Source organism: Vigna unguiculata, chromosome 3, assembly GCF_037176805.1.
Source record: "Vigna unguiculata cultivar grain cowpea cultivar isolate G323 ecotype 2 chromosome 3, ASM3717680v1, whole genome shotgun sequence".
Lineage (NCBI taxonomy): Eukaryota > Viridiplantae > Streptophyta > Magnoliopsida > Fabales > Fabaceae > Vigna > Vigna unguiculata.
Genome location: NC_140794.1, coordinates 57,972,522 through 57,989,990, shown reverse-complemented (window position 1 = coordinate 57,989,990; position 17,469 = coordinate 57,972,522). Strand labels below are relative to the sequence as shown.

Here is a 17,469-nt window from a genome sequence, read left to right as displayed (position 1 = left end):
GATTTCCCCCATCCTAATATTGAAATCGTGAAAACTATTTACAACTACGAACAAAAATTGTAAAATATTATATGCTTTCTTAATATCAAAATGTACATTGACATGACTGTCAAATAAATCAGACATCGTTTGTCACATACGAATTTAGGAGCAAATAAAATTATCCAAAAGAAAACTTTTTTTTCCTGCTCCTAAGCAGAATCGAGAAATCAGATACAGTGAACTAAGCTATAACTGATCAGATATAATAGATTTTTCTATATTTAACAAAATCATCTAAAAATTTATAGGTGTTTATTTGCTAAGATGACAAAATAGGTCAACAGCAGAATAAATACACTATGCAAAAGCTTTATAATTTTCTTAACTTTTATTTTATATACATAATAAAAATGTATTTAATCGTGTAAGCATTTTTATAACGTATAATTAACTAACTAATATCTCATCAAATAAATTTAAAAGTAATTATTTTTCTACATCAAATTCTTACTTTATAACTAATAGCAAAAAATTAATTCACAATATTTATATTCTTAAGATGACATAACATATTGAAGAAAAAAAAAATCAATCTTCTAAAATAATTTTTATTTTTAACTGAAAAAAAAGGGTCAGCGGCCACTCCATCTTTGACTCCCAGGTTGTCAGTACAGACCAAAGCAGAGTAAAAAATGTGAACCCAACCTGCGGATGGATGGCCTTTAATTTTTGCATTCTGTAAAAGAACATGGTGGAGAAAGACAAGTACTGAGATGAATACCTGGAGATATATATATATACCAAAATTTTGGGGACCTGAAAGCCGACCACTTGGGCATATATAGTGCAACTGAAACAAATACGTGCCCCAATCTATCTTAATTTCAAATCGACCTAAACAGGGCATGGGAATGTGATGAATGGAAAATCTGTATTCTCTAATCTAAACTGCACTGGTTAGAAGCTCGGTTCTCGTACTATCGGTTCTAGAATCAACATCGTTAGCTTTACCATCAGGTTTGGATGCTACAGCACCAGCAGTAGTCAATGGGGTATTACTCAAAGATATTAATTTATCCATTTTTTTCTTACTAGAAGATGATTCAGTGCCAGTCAGAATTTGTCTTAGTTGTGACTGCTGACAAACAATGCGACCTTTGTTCCATTCAGGGAAAGTAAACGATGATGATGGGACATTATCCTGTAAGAATGACATGGCAGCCTTTGCTACAGGGAAATCTTGGGCATCTGTGGTTTTCTCCATCTCACCCCGACTGAAAAAATGGAAAAAAAAATATATATCAACGTTAGAAGAGCTAACCGTTAATCTAAACTCCAGGTACCGGATATAGAACCTTTTTTTCTGATAAAAAAAAGCTTAACTCGTGTGCGGTGTAGATAATAAGTTATTAGAGACGAGCAACTTACACAACAACAACAGTTGCAATCACAGGAAGATCCTCGCTATTCAAGAACATTTCCTGCATATTGTTCAGCCAAACTGATAGTGCTGTTAATGCAGCACCTTCTGACATTCTGCAAGAAAATGAAGTCTTAGATTTTACACAATCCGTTGAATATAAAAATGCATAAAACCTCAATTTTGGAGGCTAAAAAAATGGAGTTCTTAACTTTCAATTTCAGTTACTCTCTGTCCCTGGAAAATTGAGAAAGGCTTCAATGGTTACATTTACCTATCCTGTTATCGTTTCAACTGCATTATAGTTCTCACGCTTAAATTCCATAAACTAACAATTTGTCCGTTGGTGATTTAGAAAAATCATAATTAAGTACTGAAATCTCCAAAAGTTAACAATTATACGTGAACATAAATTAGCAATGGAGACCTCAGAAACTAAAATTGCTAATTGCAGAATCACTTGAATTGAAAGCTGAGGGCAAATGCCTCAACACTGGGGGGTTTTGTATGTTTTCATTTATTAAATAACAAACGTTTAAAAAGAAGAAATTATTGCCACTATACCTGTGTACGTCCACAGACCATACAAGTTTACTTCTACGAAAAAGTTCAGGGAACAGCCCTCGCTTTGATGCTTCATTGAGCACTCTAGCGGCCCTTTCTCGCTGGAACATCCACCAAAGAGCTTCTAACAGTGCATTGTAGAACCTCACCCCCAACCCACACCCTTCGGAACTGAGCTTGTCAAAGACGTATTCCACAATCTGCCAATTAGACTCATCGTCAAAATCTCCCTTGATCATCTGTCCAATTACTTGATGAATATCCGACACCCTTATTTTGATCATCTCATCAATTAAATTATAGGCATCATTTAATCTGAGTCCAAAAAATTAAAAAGGTAAGCTAAAATATAATTAGAAGTAAAATGCAATTAATAGGTGATAAAAGTCAAATCAAAGCTTTAGAGTTTGGAGTTTACTTGATACAAGAAGAGATAGAAAACTGCAAAATCAAATAAATAAAAAAGAATTTCTCCCATTTAACATAAAGTGAGAAAGAAGACTATCTAATCAACACAAAAATGTCCTGGAAGTTTTTCAGAGTTCCATCATATCATTTATGTTTAGTTGGACTTGGAAATATGATTGACATCCATATTTAATTTTACTTCCCTATTTATTTGTTTTGGTTACTTACTAGGGTAGCCTGTGACCTAGGATGGAGACGGAAATTATAGCCTGATGTGGGTAAAATGGCTCGGCTAGGATTCATCCCATGATCAAGTTGTCCTCAAAAGTAATTTGGTGCCACTGTGTAAGGCTCTTAGGCAATTTTATATTTTAAATTGCCAAAACAAATTCTTGCGAACTTACTCACATTACTAGGACAACATTACTCACAAAGGGTATGCTTGAAAGTAGTTTTACCAAGCTTATCTTACGCATAATCACTTTGTAGGCTTTTGGTTAAGCTTATAAAAAGTGCTTAAAACTCCCATAAGTTCCTTTTATTCATTTCAATACTCTTTACCCTGAAGGTGTGAAGTCTAGTAAATAAGTGCCTAATTGAGTTTTTTACTAAAGATACCCTAAGACGAGTTCAGTAATGCAAACACAGTGGTATAACATGTATCACTTGAAAGGTTGAATTCAAAACCATATTTTTCCGTGAAGTTCTCCCGGATCATCATTTTAAGGGGACCAGCTGCCACAATGTAATTTCAAAATTGCCTATTGGGAAGTCACATCATCTATATGAAGCAAAATAAATTGATACAAATAACACCCGATTGACAGAACAATGCGTGAAAATTCCCTACCAAAAAGGCATAAAATATAGAGATGACAAGCAATATATTTTATTGATTTATAACAATCTGACAAAGACAGTTAGAATTGTCTAGCCGTGACACTTATAACTGTCCAACCACCGGTTATAACTTGACTGAAAAATGTGGATAACTAATGAACCAGTAGATACAGTTATTAAAAGAGTTATTCACTCAAATGGGGTCAAGGAGATTTAATTTAAAAGGGTTAGGGGTTTAATTATTAATCAATCATCATTGATAGAATAGCCACAATATTTGGGCTCTTCCTGGAGCCCGGACAGAGGTGGATCATCAACAATGGCTAAATTATGGAACTTCTTGATTAAGCTTGCGCCCACCAGAACCATCATACCTTGGTGCTCAGATGGTGGCATATTATATGTTGGAGTTAGAGGCATGAATGAAAATCAGTATTGTTCCTGAATTCCAGAACTGCAAGAAGCCTTGGCAAAAGTCAAGGTGTAGAGGTGACGTGGGACTACTGGACACAACACAAATGTAGATCAGGCTAACTGCCAAAGGAAAGGGAGGCCAAGGTCTGAATCTTCAAATTGGAAACATTGCAGGTGAGAAGAAAGGGCTATTCAATTTGTTTACCTAATGGATCAGTCCAAGAATGCTAAAGCAAATTCTCCCCCCTAACTGATGGAACAGGCCCACTGAGAAGAGACAGGAAATGGGTCTTAGAGATGGAGGCAAAGAGAAATTGGTAAAGGCTAATTTTTCTTATCAAACAATTCTAACCCACCAAAAGAGAGGGGATGACAGCAAAGTTTCAGAAACATTAACACTAGGTTAGCAGAAGCCAGAGTACCTGGAGAGAACCGGCACACTTACAAATTAGTGTTTGACCCTGGAGACCCTGGAGAAATAGACTCATTTTTAGTATTTTGGAACCACAATGATTGAATGAACACAATTGCGTATTTGTGTTTGATGATCAAAGTTATGTTAGGACTACAGAATTGGGGTTGGCATGGTCATCAAGCTTCCGATGGCTGATAGCGACTTTAGGCGGGGGTGAGCAGAGTATTCACAAGTAATCCCCATAGTTAATAAGTGGAATAATTGGTTAGCTAGTTGGATTGGGGGACAGGTTAATTAGAGAAGTAAGGAAAGTTGTTTACAAATAAGTAAAGGTGTCGAGAGGGAGATTTTATCATATGATTTGATAGAGAAAATTCAGATTACTATGGGAGAGTCCGAGCCTCTCGAATGTCCTGGAATAATCTTTACTATGGAAACTTTCCTCTTATAATGCTGGTCAAGTATGGAAGTTTCTATCAGAAGAGATGCAAACTGTAGCCAAAAATCTAAAAAGATTGTGGGAAAATAAATTAATCATGTTAGAAAATTGTATGGAACAGAACCTCAAGACTTATTCATAATTTAGTGAAGGTTAATACTATCCAACTGTGTGATTCCGTGTTAGTTGCATTTGGTATTGGTCTCATGGGCTTATTTAATATTCCTATATTCAAAAAAAGAGACAGAGGAGTCACGCCTTAATGATCTGATAATGAGCCAAAAACCCTTGCTCTGTAATTTGTTGGTTTTTAGTCCAATTCCACAAACAAATAACAATTTACTGGAATTGGAGTCATCATAACTTAAATGTTATTTTGTCCAAAATATTGAATTCAATTATTTACACAATCCTATCAGTGTAACATGCTTGAGATCATCGATTGTTATTTGTAACCACCAAATCATTGCAACTTCAACCTCAGATCAGAAAGTAGCACAGCTAAAATAATAGAAAAAAACACTGCAATATTATAAAAAAAGAGCTGACCTGTCATTCTTTGCATAAAGAGCTAGCATCATGCAGTAGCTCATGACACTAGGCAGTAGTCCTGAAGCTTTGATTTCTTGGAACTGCTCCTCACTCTCGTCAACAAGCCCAGCAGTGCAGTATACACTCAACACAGCTTCAAGTGTCAGCTCATTAGGTTCACAATTTGCTTTTTCCATTTCAACGTGAGCTTTTACAGCCTCTTCATACTGACCAGCTTGCCTAAAAGCTTCAATCAGGCCGTTGAATGAATGCACATCCCGTTTTAAACCTGATTCATTCATCCTGGATAAAATTGCTTCCGCTTCTTTGTACAATCCCCCCCTTGCATATGCATGAACAAACGAATTATAGGTCTCAAGGGTTGGGTTGCTTCCAACTTCTTTCATAGTGTTAAATGCAACAAGAGACTCTTCATACAGTGCAGCCTGCCCAAATGCTTCAATCACCCCAGTGTAAGCCTTGGAAGTCGGCACTATTCCTTTCTCATTCATATGCAGTAAAATTTTCTTGGCATCTTCATAAAGCCCACCCTTCCCACAAGCAAATATCAAGCCCTCGTAAGTCTCCATGTTGGGCTCAATATTTTCCTCCACCATGTCATGAAACAAAGTGACCACCTCCTTGAAGTACCCTCCCTCCCCAAAGACCTGTATGAGAATGTTATAGGTACCAACATCAGGATCCGTGTTACTTACTTTCATCTCAAGAAAAAGTTCACGGACATCATCATACCTCCCATGCTTCCCATACAAATTCAATAATATACTATACGTGGCCGCATTCGCCACACACCCTGCAGCCTGCATCTGCCTAAACACGCCCATCGCCTCTTTGATAGATCCTAATTCAGCATAAGCCTCTAATAACACATTATAAGAAGTAATATCCGGCAAATTACCCCCAGATTCCATCTCCCTAAGAAGATCCGAAACCTTCTCTAACCTATTCAACTTCCCAAACGTCTGAACAAGATAACTATAAGTATTAATATCAGGAACTATTCCACTTTCATTCATGGTCCTAAACACCATTTCAGCCTCATCACCCAACCCTCTATTAGCACAAGCACAAAGCAAAGTATTATAAGTGATAACATCAGGTTGAATCCCTTCATGTCTCATTTCAGCAAACAATCCTAACAACCCCTCCCAATCCAGCCCACCCCTAGCACAGGCATTAATCACAGTGTTGTAAGTTAAAATACTCGGCGAAACCCTCTCCTGCTTCATTGTATCGAGGAGTTCAAGCGAGGCCTGGAACTGGCCGTTACGGCCATAGGCGTTGATGATGGCGGTATAAGCGTAGACGGTGCGAGCGACGCCATTGCTTGGCATTTCGTCGAACACCTCGCGACACTTGTCTAGCAAGCTTTCGCGGCCCAAGAGCGTTATCATGATGGTGTATATGTGCTCGTTGGGCTTGCACCACAACTGGCGCTGCATGTACTTGAAGAGACGCAGCGAGCGCTGCCAATCTCCGCGCTGCGCGAACTCCTTGAACACGAGGGCGAAGTCATTGAGGGAGAGCTTGTTTTTGAAGGGGTCAAGGCACCGCGCGATGCTCCCACGAGGCGGCAGCGCGGTGAGGCGGTTGATTAGGGTTTCCACATCGTAGCTGTACTTTCCCTTCTCCACCGTCAAGGAGGGATTTATGGGAATGAGCTCCTTAAACTTGGTGGCGCGTGATTGGAACTGGAAAAAGCGTTTGGGGGAGGTTGCGAAGAAGAGTTGGCGGAGGGTGGTGGTTGGGTTGAGGAGCGTGGGGGAGAAAGGTGAAGGGTTGGACACAGAGAAAGGAGGCGAAAGGGAAAGGGTCATTTTCTGCGACGCGGTCGTTTTAGCGAATTTAGTTGAGAAAACAGTTACGTAGTGGCGTGTTCATGTCGACAAGAGCGGTGGCAGAGTGAAAGGAAAATGGAGGAGGAAGTAGTTGGTGTAAGGAGAGTGAGGTTGGGGATGGTAACAGAATTGAGGAATCGCCACGTGTTGTTCTTTGTGGATAACGGTCGGAAGATGGTAAAAATGGGGAAGTGATCGGGTTATTTGACCCGATAAGCCCAATTGTATTTTGGCGGTGGAGCCCCTAGACAACGGTTCAAATACAAATATAATCGGATCCTTTTACCCGGCCAATTGGCGGTAACGGATTTTCAAACGACCTTCAAGCGGGAGAAATGTACTCAAGCTTTCTGCGTTTTGCATACGCTATGCTTAGCTGTGTACACTTAATTAAATTAAATGTAATTAATATTTATATAGTACACAAGATAAATGTAATTGAATAATTGAGAAGATGGATTTTTTGTTCTGACATAACACTGGTCAGGAAAAAAAATATCCAAATAACATATTGTTCTTTATAGTTATCTGCATAACAGTTTTTTATTCATATAAGAATTTAATTTTCGAAAAACCGAATTCTTATATTTGTTTTGTCATGTCCTTATCTGAAAATAAGTTAAAATTCGATTTTTAGAAATCCGAATTCTAAACCGAGCGGAATAAAACGATGTTTATATAAGCCAATAATTTTAATTGAATAATTTTTTTCTTTAACAACAAATTTTCACTTAATTATTTATTTCTTTATTTTTAAACTATAAATACGTCAGATGTAATTTTGCTAATTCTAAATAACACTATAAATCATCAATTGTTAATTTATAAACTTTAACAACACAATAATAATAAAATTAATTTATTTAACCAAATAACTATACATTTTTCAATATTATTATCTCAAAGAATTACAACCACTACTAAATTAATTTATTGTAGTTTTTACGTATAATTTTTTTTTACCTTTGTTCCTTCTCTTTTAAAAAAAATAAAAACACTAGTTTATAATTTGATTTTCAAAAATCGAATTTTCACTGATTTTCAAACAAGTGTTGGAAAAAGATTGCATTTTACCCATAATAATCATCTAATAACATAAGCAAATTTGGAGAAAAAATCATGATTGTTGACAACTAGGAAAGAATCACTATGTGCAAATTTTGATAATACGTATAAAATGTTCTCAACCCTTTGACTTTAAGTACACCACACTATCCACATCAAGAATTTAACTATGTTTCACAACACTTTACTTACAAAAATATAAGAAAAGTTAAACACTAACTCAAAGTAAAGTATCTTTGACTTTCGACAACTAAAACCATGAATATAGAACCCAATATATAACCATCAACATCCCACTCCCTTACCTATCTTTGGAGCGGGATTTTACAAGATGCATATTTTCATCATACTTAACAAACTCCACCACGGTATAAATAGACGCATCTCCATTGCCTATATCAGCAATCATACCCCACAATAAAGAGTATATTCACTTGAATTAAATCATCCCAAAAATTTCATACACCCTACACGTTAACCAAAGCCTGGGCATAAACATCATACACCCGGCATCAATGTTAACCAATGTCCGTGTAAAGTTAACCCTTGAAAAATAGGGCATCTGGCGCTTAGTGCCATTTGCCTCATAAAAACTAGCGTTCAACACTAGATGGCACTGCTCAACGTCTTTGAGCTAAAATGCCCCTAGACCTGCAGGGCCCCCTAGCACTTAGCGTCAATTGGGTAGCGCTCAGCACCCATCGATCCACATTTTTTTATGCTCAGCTATGAAAGCTACAACTCAACGTCATATAAGATATCAACACTTTCAATTTTAGATTTTTGAGCAATTTAGACTTGTTTCATAGTTCAAATTGGTACTTCTACTTTAGCATATCACAAGCATACATAACAACAAAATCTATCATAACAACACAATTTACTCATCAAATTCAAAATCAACCACACATGCAACATCAAACCCACTCACACTAAAATTACTAACTTCCCTTACTTGGACAGCTCAAACCCAAAATATTAAAACAACAACCACTTTTCAACTCACATGATGTTTTATCTACACATAAAAACATCACAAGAACCACCATAACGTACCATTATAATCACTAATCAATAGAGACTCATTGATGACTAAAATGAGGCATGTAAATGAAAAAAAAGCTCACATGCAATAATAAACATAAAGAGACAAAAAAAGGGTTGAAACTCAACTTATGTGAATGGAAAAATTGATAAAGGTTCAAATTGAAAAGCTCACCGCGATGATCACTCTTTATAGTCTCAAATCTTTAATTGGACAAACAGAGAGAAAGAATCCTTAAATAGAAGTTAGAGAACTTCTATAAAAGTGATTTATAGAGAAATAATGTGTTTTAGAATAATGAATGTTTTAGAGATTGATATGAAGATTTTAAACTAGTAGTGCTATTAATAACCAAAAGATTTTGAAGAATAACATAACATATTTTCATTTTTGTTGTAGGTTAAAGCCAAATCAGATAGATAAAGAGTAAAATAACTTTCTCTTTAAAGATACATAAAAATAAATATGGATAAAAAAAATTGAAATAGTAAAAAACTAAATTAAGTTGAAAAATATTTTTGCTTTGGGACAAATCAATTTAAAAAAATTTGAATAAAATAGTAAAATAACTCTTTTTATATACATGTGATACCAAAATAAATATAAATAAAAAATAAATTAACAATATAAAAAAACTAAAAACCTAACTTTTGGTAAACTTGTTAATAAAATAAATATGAATAATATAGTAACTTTCAAAATATGTTATTTTCTTATATTGTAATATATAATAGTTACTTAAAAGGTCAAATACGAGTGTACATTAAAAATAATATTTTATTTTTCAATAACTAAATTTTAGGTTTAATAATTCTCGGGGTCTTTACTTTTGTCCAAAATTATCAAATTAGTAATCTATATTTTTTTAGTTTTAATTTTTAAATTTTGAAAAATTAATGTAATTCAATATTTTTTGATAAATTTATTGAAATTGATTAAAGATTGAGGAAGGTCACAAAATGCACATTGGCCATATGTCTTACAAAGTTTGGTATTTTTCAGTTTATTTTCAATAATTTTTTTCTCTTTTTTGTTTTTGATTTGTTTATATTATTTTCTGTCAGTGCGTTAGTTCGTTTGGTATGTTTCATCAAACAGGTTAAGAGTGGGACGGATCAGTCCATTGGTCAATTTAAAAAAAATAAAGAATAACTTAAAACATTAAAATTTATATATTATATTATTTAAAACATTAATTCTTACCGTGGACTATGTCAAATATTTAATTTTTTTTTTGTTAATTGTATCATACACATGTAAAATGTCGTATTTTAGTTGATGTAAATTTTTTAACACATTTCTTCAATTTTTTATCATAATATATAGTCGGTAGTATGTGTCATATACTAAAAATAATTATGCAAACGTATATAAACCACAACTCTCTAAACCATACTTTAATATAATTTAAGTAGATTATATTATATTTTACTCAACCTTGTAAAATTATTTTAAAAAATAGATTTGTACATCACTTATCATTTTAATCAAGGCAGAATTTAAAACTTTGTAAACATTTTTTATCATGTTTTATCTAAACCTTAGTTTGTCTTTATCATCAAGTAACTTTTTATTTTCTATTTTATTAATGTTTTTATTTTATCTAAAATTCATCTGGATCAATATTAATGTTAAAACAAATACATTAGCATAAAAATTCACATTTGGAATATTTAATATTCTGCCCAAAATATATGTTTAAAATTTAACATGTGTGCGTGCGTGTAAAATTTAGTTTACGCATCTCTCCTAATCGAATAAGACGAGAGAAAACATTTTTGTATAACGGTAAAAGATAACTTAAAAAAATAAAAAATAATATTTTCAAACAATAAATAATTAAAAAAACATCTTATTTATAATCTATAATAATTGATAAACCAATATATTCTTTATTATTTAATGTATGATAATTGATTTTTATTATAATAAATATTATCTATATATAATATTGTATTTTTAGTTGTTTAACCGGTACTCGTGGTATTCTTTGTCCCATCTATCTTTTTAAAACCATTTATTAGTAATCATGGAAAATAGTTTTTTCATGTAATTATAAAATTAATAAAATATTACATTTTAAAACGACTTTTTATTTATTTTGTTATGATTTTTAATGTTTATGAGAATTATTTTTAATTGTAAGAAAAAAATTACTTTCATTTTTTAATGTTTATTATCATAAAAAAATATAAAAAAACATTGTTTTTTATAACTACTTTTTATATATTTAGTTACAATTTTTAAGTTAATGTTTGATAATTATTTTTAATCGTAAGAAAAGGTTTACTTTGTTGTAATGTAAATAGTTGAAAATTTTCTAATATGTTATATATGAGATTATATAAGATATTCTCATTATCAATTATTTTTATTTTTATTGATGTAGTACACTTGTCAAACAATTTTATGATTGTTGCAATAATGTAATGTCATCTAATTATCAATAATTTATTATGACAATTACTCTGAGATGAACAATGAACTCTATAAATTTCACATGTGTTATGCGCTTTGGATCATCAAATATTCTTTCTTTTACTGTATATTATGTATATTAGTTTAGAGAGTAAGTGTATGAAACGAAAAAACACATTAAAGGATTCTCATGACAATGACGATTAGTCCTTAATCATTTGTTCGCATTAGTTTTACATTTGGTATCAGAAAGTTGCCTTGTTTTTGGAATCTGTCGGTTATCCTTTTGGATTCTTTATTTGTGTTTTTCCTATGATTGATATCGAACATAATATTATTGGCGTTAGATGCGTCGCTATTGATGAGATGACGCTAACCCAAGTTGGACTTTGCAGTTATGGATACAAAAGATATCGAAACATCCACATTGCAGCCCTTTGAGATTTTGTCGAAATTGCTCTAGGAATTTGATATTTGTTTTGTGTTCTCATGTAATGCAAAACATTGTCACTTATTTATGGTAATCGACATATTTTTTGGACGATGGGTGTGCGAATTATTTTGAGGTTGAAGATGAATTAAAAATGCACTTTTTATTTTCTTAAAATATATGAGAGTATATAACTTTATTTTATATCTATATTTTAACGTGAAATATTTTATGTTGTGATGTTAAGTAATGTCTTCGATTCGAATTATTGTATAAGTTCATCAAGGATTGACATATGATTGTTCCTTCTAAATATTTGATAAAAGAACTCCTTCATATAAATATGAAGAAATATGAAGAAAATTGTACTATAAGTTGTTGCACGTACCATAAGGTTTTCTACGTACTATAAATTTTTGTACGTAATATATGTTTTTGTACGTACCGTAAGGTTTTCTACGTATTATAATCACTGAAATGTGGAAGGTGTGACTATTGCCACATGACACTTGATCCACCAAATAAGGATATATATATATATATATATATATATATATATATATATATATATATATATATATATATATATATATATATATATATATATATATATATATATAGAAAGAATTCAGCACATGTCATAAACTTAGTCTAACTGAATTATTCCTTTTCCTTATGCTATATAAGAGAGCTCTTATACATTGTGTAAATGTTACTCTTAATTTGAATGGTAAAAGCCTTGATGTTGAGGCATTCCACACATTTGCCTTATTGAGAGTCATGAGAGCTAGGAATCTCCTTAGATCTCCTATAGCGTCCTTCCTCTAGGATAGCTTCTCATTCCTAGAACTTCATCTTCACCACACCATTCCAGTGCTCAAAGGCCTTGCTACGATTCCATTTCCACTGCATCAAGGAGTTTCTCCCCTCCAAAAACTGTGCAAGGAGCTCCATCAAGTGGTATTATAGTCAGGTTTTCTACGTATTATATGTTTTTGTAACTACTGTAAGGTTTTCTACGTGATATGAGTACATAATATGATATTGATTTTCCATGTACTATACAATTTTGTATGTAAAATATGTTTTTGTATGTACTATAAAGTTTCCTGTGTAATATATATTTTTGTTCGTATTATATAAAGTGTTTTCTACGTATTGTAAGTTTTTATACGTAATATAAGTTTTTGTACGTAATATATGTTTTTGTACTATAAGGTTTTCTACTTATATTATACACTACAAAAAAAAAAAAGTGAATTACCTACAAATAATTACACAAGGATTTTGGTCCATAGGTAAATTAATTGGTACATATAGATTTTACATACGAATTTGGGAAATCGGTTTCCAATAAACTTTTCTGTACGTAACGCAACAAATATTTCCTACCAATTTTTTGCATGTAAAATTCTCATGTAATTTTGACGCGTTAGAGTGAGAATTTTTGCGAAAGATATTATTCGTAGGCAATGATATAATATTTGTAAGTAAATGAAAAACCTTTTACCTACTAATTTTACACACGGATCTAAAATAATTAATTATTAAAATTAAAACCCAATTACCCTTACTCACTCGCGCTCACCATTGTTCATCTTTGTTCTTCGTTCATTTGTTATTTAAACAGGAAGATTTTCAAATCATATTTTCTCAAGCATTATTTGAGATTGCTTCTGTTGGTGTCTCACAGTGCAGCCCCTGGACTCTGCTGAGGAGGAGAGACTAAGGAACAAACGTTGGTTAGATGCGGCAAGTGGAAGGTACAAATGATGAGTATATGGGATTGGACATGTTGATACCTGTGAGGATTGTGTTGATAGTTACTTACAACAAACACAAGCATTTTGTAGTTAGCAAGTAAATCTAGAGGAGTTTATTCAGCTTCAGACGTGACCAACAAATAGTGAGGAGTGAATTCGACAAATGAATTCCCAATTTCAAAGTAAATTTGACACATTACAAATTTGATTGGTGCGATCATCTTGTACCTTCCGCCTTCAATGATAGTGACTGCACAAAAATATTTGTCAACAACCAAATATTGAACAAGGAAATCAGGTGCAAAATAATCAAGTGGAACAAGAAGATGAAGAACCCCAAATTCGTGTCATCCTTATCGTGATTAATAGTATTAGACAGCTCTAGACTTTATTATTATGCTTGGATTTTTTGGGTTGCACATGACTTGATGTGTATTTAGATCATCTTGTTAGTCACATGACTTGATATGTATTTAAATAATTGTATTTTTATAATGTTTGGACTTTTGAACTTGTAAAACTTATATAATAATATTGCATGTTCACATTATTTGCTTAATGACTATCAAAGTCTGATGTAGTATCTATTTTCCAAGTTTGATAATTGTTAAACAATACAAATAAAAATTCTATATTGTAATATGTACGAAAATGTCCAAAATTGCTTTCACGTGTATGCAGTTACATGCAGATTCTTTAGTAGGTAATTAACATACGAATTCATTTGTAGGTAATCTTACATATTAATTTGTTTGTAATGTTTATTACAACTACTTTACCTACGAATTTTTGTCGGTAAATAATCTGTAAATAAAACTGCATTTCTTACGATTTTTTTGGGTTACATACAGATTTTTGTTGTTGGTAATGAACATTTGTTTTGTAGTGATACATTTTGGTACATAATATTTATGTTTGGGTATGAAACCAAAAATAGATATAAAACCATATGATTTGATACAATTATTTTGTGAAACTTTAGGCTTGTTTAATTACTGCACCATAAGAGGAGGATAATATAAATTATATGTTGTATGATAAATCTCTTATCAGCACTATTATCATGTATTTTTCATCCTTAAAGCTCATTGGGATTAAGGAAGCGCATGATCAATCATGTGTATAAGGGACATTGTGACTCAACTAAAGGCCTTAGAGGTTACCATGTATGATTTCCTTCTAGTACATTATATTTTGTATATTTTTCCTCATCAATATGCTCCTTTTAAAATTTCTTATAACACACGTAAGCATAAGTGGTATATTAATGAATTAGTGACCATATGTGTTAAAAAATAGGAAAGGTTACTAATGGAGGAAGGTCAAACGGTGAACTTGACTACTTCTCTTAAGAATAAGAAAAATCAAGTTAATCATAACGGAAAAATTTCTACTAAGCTAAATATAAATAAAAAGTCCAAGTGTTTATTTTGTAAAAGAAGTGACACATGAAGAAGAATTGCAAGCAAAGTTTAAGAATGGACCAGTGAAGAAAGCTAATTATTTTGCTTTTGTTTTTTATGAATCTAATATGACTAGTATTAATCATCACACATGATGAATTGAAATTGGAACTACAATTCATGTTTGTAATACCATATAGGGTATGTAAAGCCTAACGAGACCAATGGGAAGTAAACATTGAACTATTCAAGAAGCAAGATGAGTTCACATGTAGAGGCCATTGTGGCATGCAATTTGTTTTAAGTAGGGATGTCAACAGAGCGGGTAGGGTACGAGTAGTAGCTCCCCTGTAGCCTACTCGCTGGATAAATATTTGTTTTGTACTCGTACCCGCATAATACCCATATTCGTGCGAGTATCCGTTATGCGGGTACCTGCATATTTTTTTAATATTCACGGATATCCACGAGTAGCCACGGGTATTTACAAAAGAAAAATTTAATATTTAATAATATATTTTAACAATAAATTCAAATAAAAATACAATGCATAACATTTATGAATTTCAAGCAAAGTGCAAATAACCCATTTAAATAGTATTGAATGACAATTTACAAAGAAATGGAGATTTTTTAAAACCAATTGATAAAAAACAACTTATTCAATTTTAATGTGTTAATGTTTTAATCATGTTTTTTTAAATTTTTTTTAATTTAAATTAAAATATAACGAGTAAGGATATCCATGGGACGGATAATATGATCTCGTACCCATCCCGTTAACATGCAGGTATAAAAAATATGTGTACGGGTATCCATTTACAATATTCATTTCTTACCCATTACGGGTTTTATCTGCAGATACCCATTGGTACGATTTTTTTTGACATCCCTAGTTTTGAGTAGTTTAATTTTTGTTTAGAAAAGGTCTTTTGTGTTCATAGTTTTGATAAAAACTTAATTTCTATTTTGCAATTTGCACCTTTGGATGTTTCTTTTAATTTTATTGAATATGGTTTTACTTTGTTGAATAAATCAGAAGTTGTTGGTTTTTGTGAACTATGTTATGATTTTACTCCATTAAATTACAAATTACATTGCTTATAGTTCAATGCATGTTTCTGCTGGGTTAAACAATATGTTGCCAATGAGAATTCCTCTATGTTATGGCACTGAAGATTGAAATATATCTCAATTAAGAGAATCAAGCAATTAATAAATGATGAAGTACTTAGTACTTTATATTTTGCTGATTTTGAAACTTGGGTAGATTGCATCAAGGGTAAGCAAACTAACAAGTCCAAAAGAGGTGCTAAAAGGAGTTCAAGCTTACGAGAAATTATTCATACAAATATTTGTTGTCCAAATATGGATGCAAGTAGTCTGATATATTTCATCACCTTTATAGACTATTACTCACAATACATGTATCTTTACTTACTTCATTCTAAGGATGAAGCTTTAAATGTCTTTAATGTTTTTAAGGCGAAAGTAGAGTTACAATGTAGAAAGCAAATTAAGGTTGTGAGATCAGATAGATGTGGAGAATATTATGGTAGATACACTATGAGTGGACAAACACCTAGTTCATTTGTGAAATTTCTTTGAGAACATGGGATTGTTGCCTAATACATTATGTTTGGTTCTTCGGATCAGAATGGTATGACAAAAGGAAGAAATCAAACTTTAATAGATACAGTGAGAAGCATGAGGAGTCATGTAAAACTTCCTAAATTCTTGTGGATTGAAGCACTTAAGACGACTATGTATATAATGAATCAAGTTCTAACCAAGGTTGTTTTAAGAACACCTTTTGAGTTATTCAAAGGTTGGAAACTCAATTTACGACACATGTGCCTTTGGAAATGGCCATCTAATGTGACATTTTATAACCCACAATAGAAGAAACTAGAACCTAAGACTATTAGTTGGTATTTCATTGGATATGTTGAAAAAGTACAAAGGTTGTAGTATTTTATTGTCCATCTCATAACACTAGAATTGTGGAATTAAAGAATGTAAAGTTTATTGTAAATGACTTGATTAGTGGGAGTGATTTAATTCAAAATAATCATAATGAAGTACAACTCTTTAAATCAAATGACAGACTAGTAGTCATTCGTGCCCATTTGGTTCAAAAGCGTATTATACAACTAGTTATTCGAGTTCCACAAATTGTTGGGGGTAGATCAAGTTGTTGAGGAACCAATTGAACAACAAGTTTATCATCAAGGTAGTAAAGTAACATTAAGAAGACCTACAAAGATCAAAGGGTCAATCAACAATTTATAGTGATTATGAAGTGTATTTACAATAATTAGATTACAATATTGGAGCCAAAAATGATATTGAATGGGAACATATGAAGAATGTTTCATATGCCTCAACAATTGGAAATCTAATGTATGCTCAAGTTTGCCCTATATCTGACATTTCACAGTTGAAATTTTGGAAAGATATCAGAATAATCCAG

General features: G+C 32.3%; 1 protein-coding gene and 1 long non-coding RNA gene across 4 annotated transcripts; one reads left to right on the top strand and one right to left on the bottom strand.

Annotated features, from left to right (window-relative positions):
- Nucleotides 1-429: 429 nt before the first annotated feature.
- LOC114178189 (pentatricopeptide repeat-containing protein At1g74850, chloroplastic-like) lies at nt 430-7,029 on the bottom strand. Of its 3 annotated transcripts, XR_003603300.2 has the most exons (5): nt 5,032-7,025; nt 1,967-2,281; nt 1,411-1,518; nt 764-1,256; nt 430-687 (listed from the first exon to the last, which is right to left on the bottom strand). XR_003603300.2 is itself a non-coding variant. In XM_028063947.2 (4 exons), the coding sequence occupies exons 1-4, from the start codon at nt 6,849-6,851 to the stop codon at nt 926-928; spliced, it is 2,574 nt and encodes an 857-aa protein (XP_027919748.1). In that variant the 5' UTR covers nt 6,852-7,025; the 3' UTR covers nt 752-925. The 3 variants fall into 3 exon arrangements, 2 of the variants coding, with proteins under 2 accessions (XP_027919748.1, XP_027919749.1); XM_028063947.2 differs by lacking the exon at nt 430-687 and having other exon boundaries at nt 752-1,256; XM_028063948.2 differs by lacking the exons at nt 430-687; nt 764-1,256; nt 1,411-1,518 and adding an exon at nt 1,559-1,681 and having other exon boundaries at nt 5,032-7,029.
- Nucleotides 7,030-12,491: 5,462 nt separating this feature from the next.
- On the top strand, nt 12,492-14,152 carry LOC146887972 (uncharacterized). The gene is made up of 2 exons (XR_014993396.1): nt 12,492-12,790; nt 13,524-14,152. It is a non-coding gene; the product is annotated as an uncharacterized LOC146887972 (long non-coding RNA).
- The last annotated feature ends 3,317 nt before the right edge of the window (nt 14,153-17,469 follow it).

Coding starts and splice junctions, on each gene's coding strand:
- LOC114178189 (XM_028063947.2), bottom strand. CDS start 6,851: ATGACCCTTTCCCTTTCGCCTCCTTTCTCTGTGTCCAACCCTTCACCT. Junction 2,282..5,031: donor CTTTATGCAAAGAATGACAG/GTCAGCTCTTTT, acceptor TTTTGGACTCAG/ATTAAATGATGCCTATAATT. Junction 1,257..1,410: donor ATTGCAACTGTTGTTGTTGT/GTAAGTTGCTCG, acceptor CCATTTTTTCAG/TCGGGGTGAGATGGAGAAAA.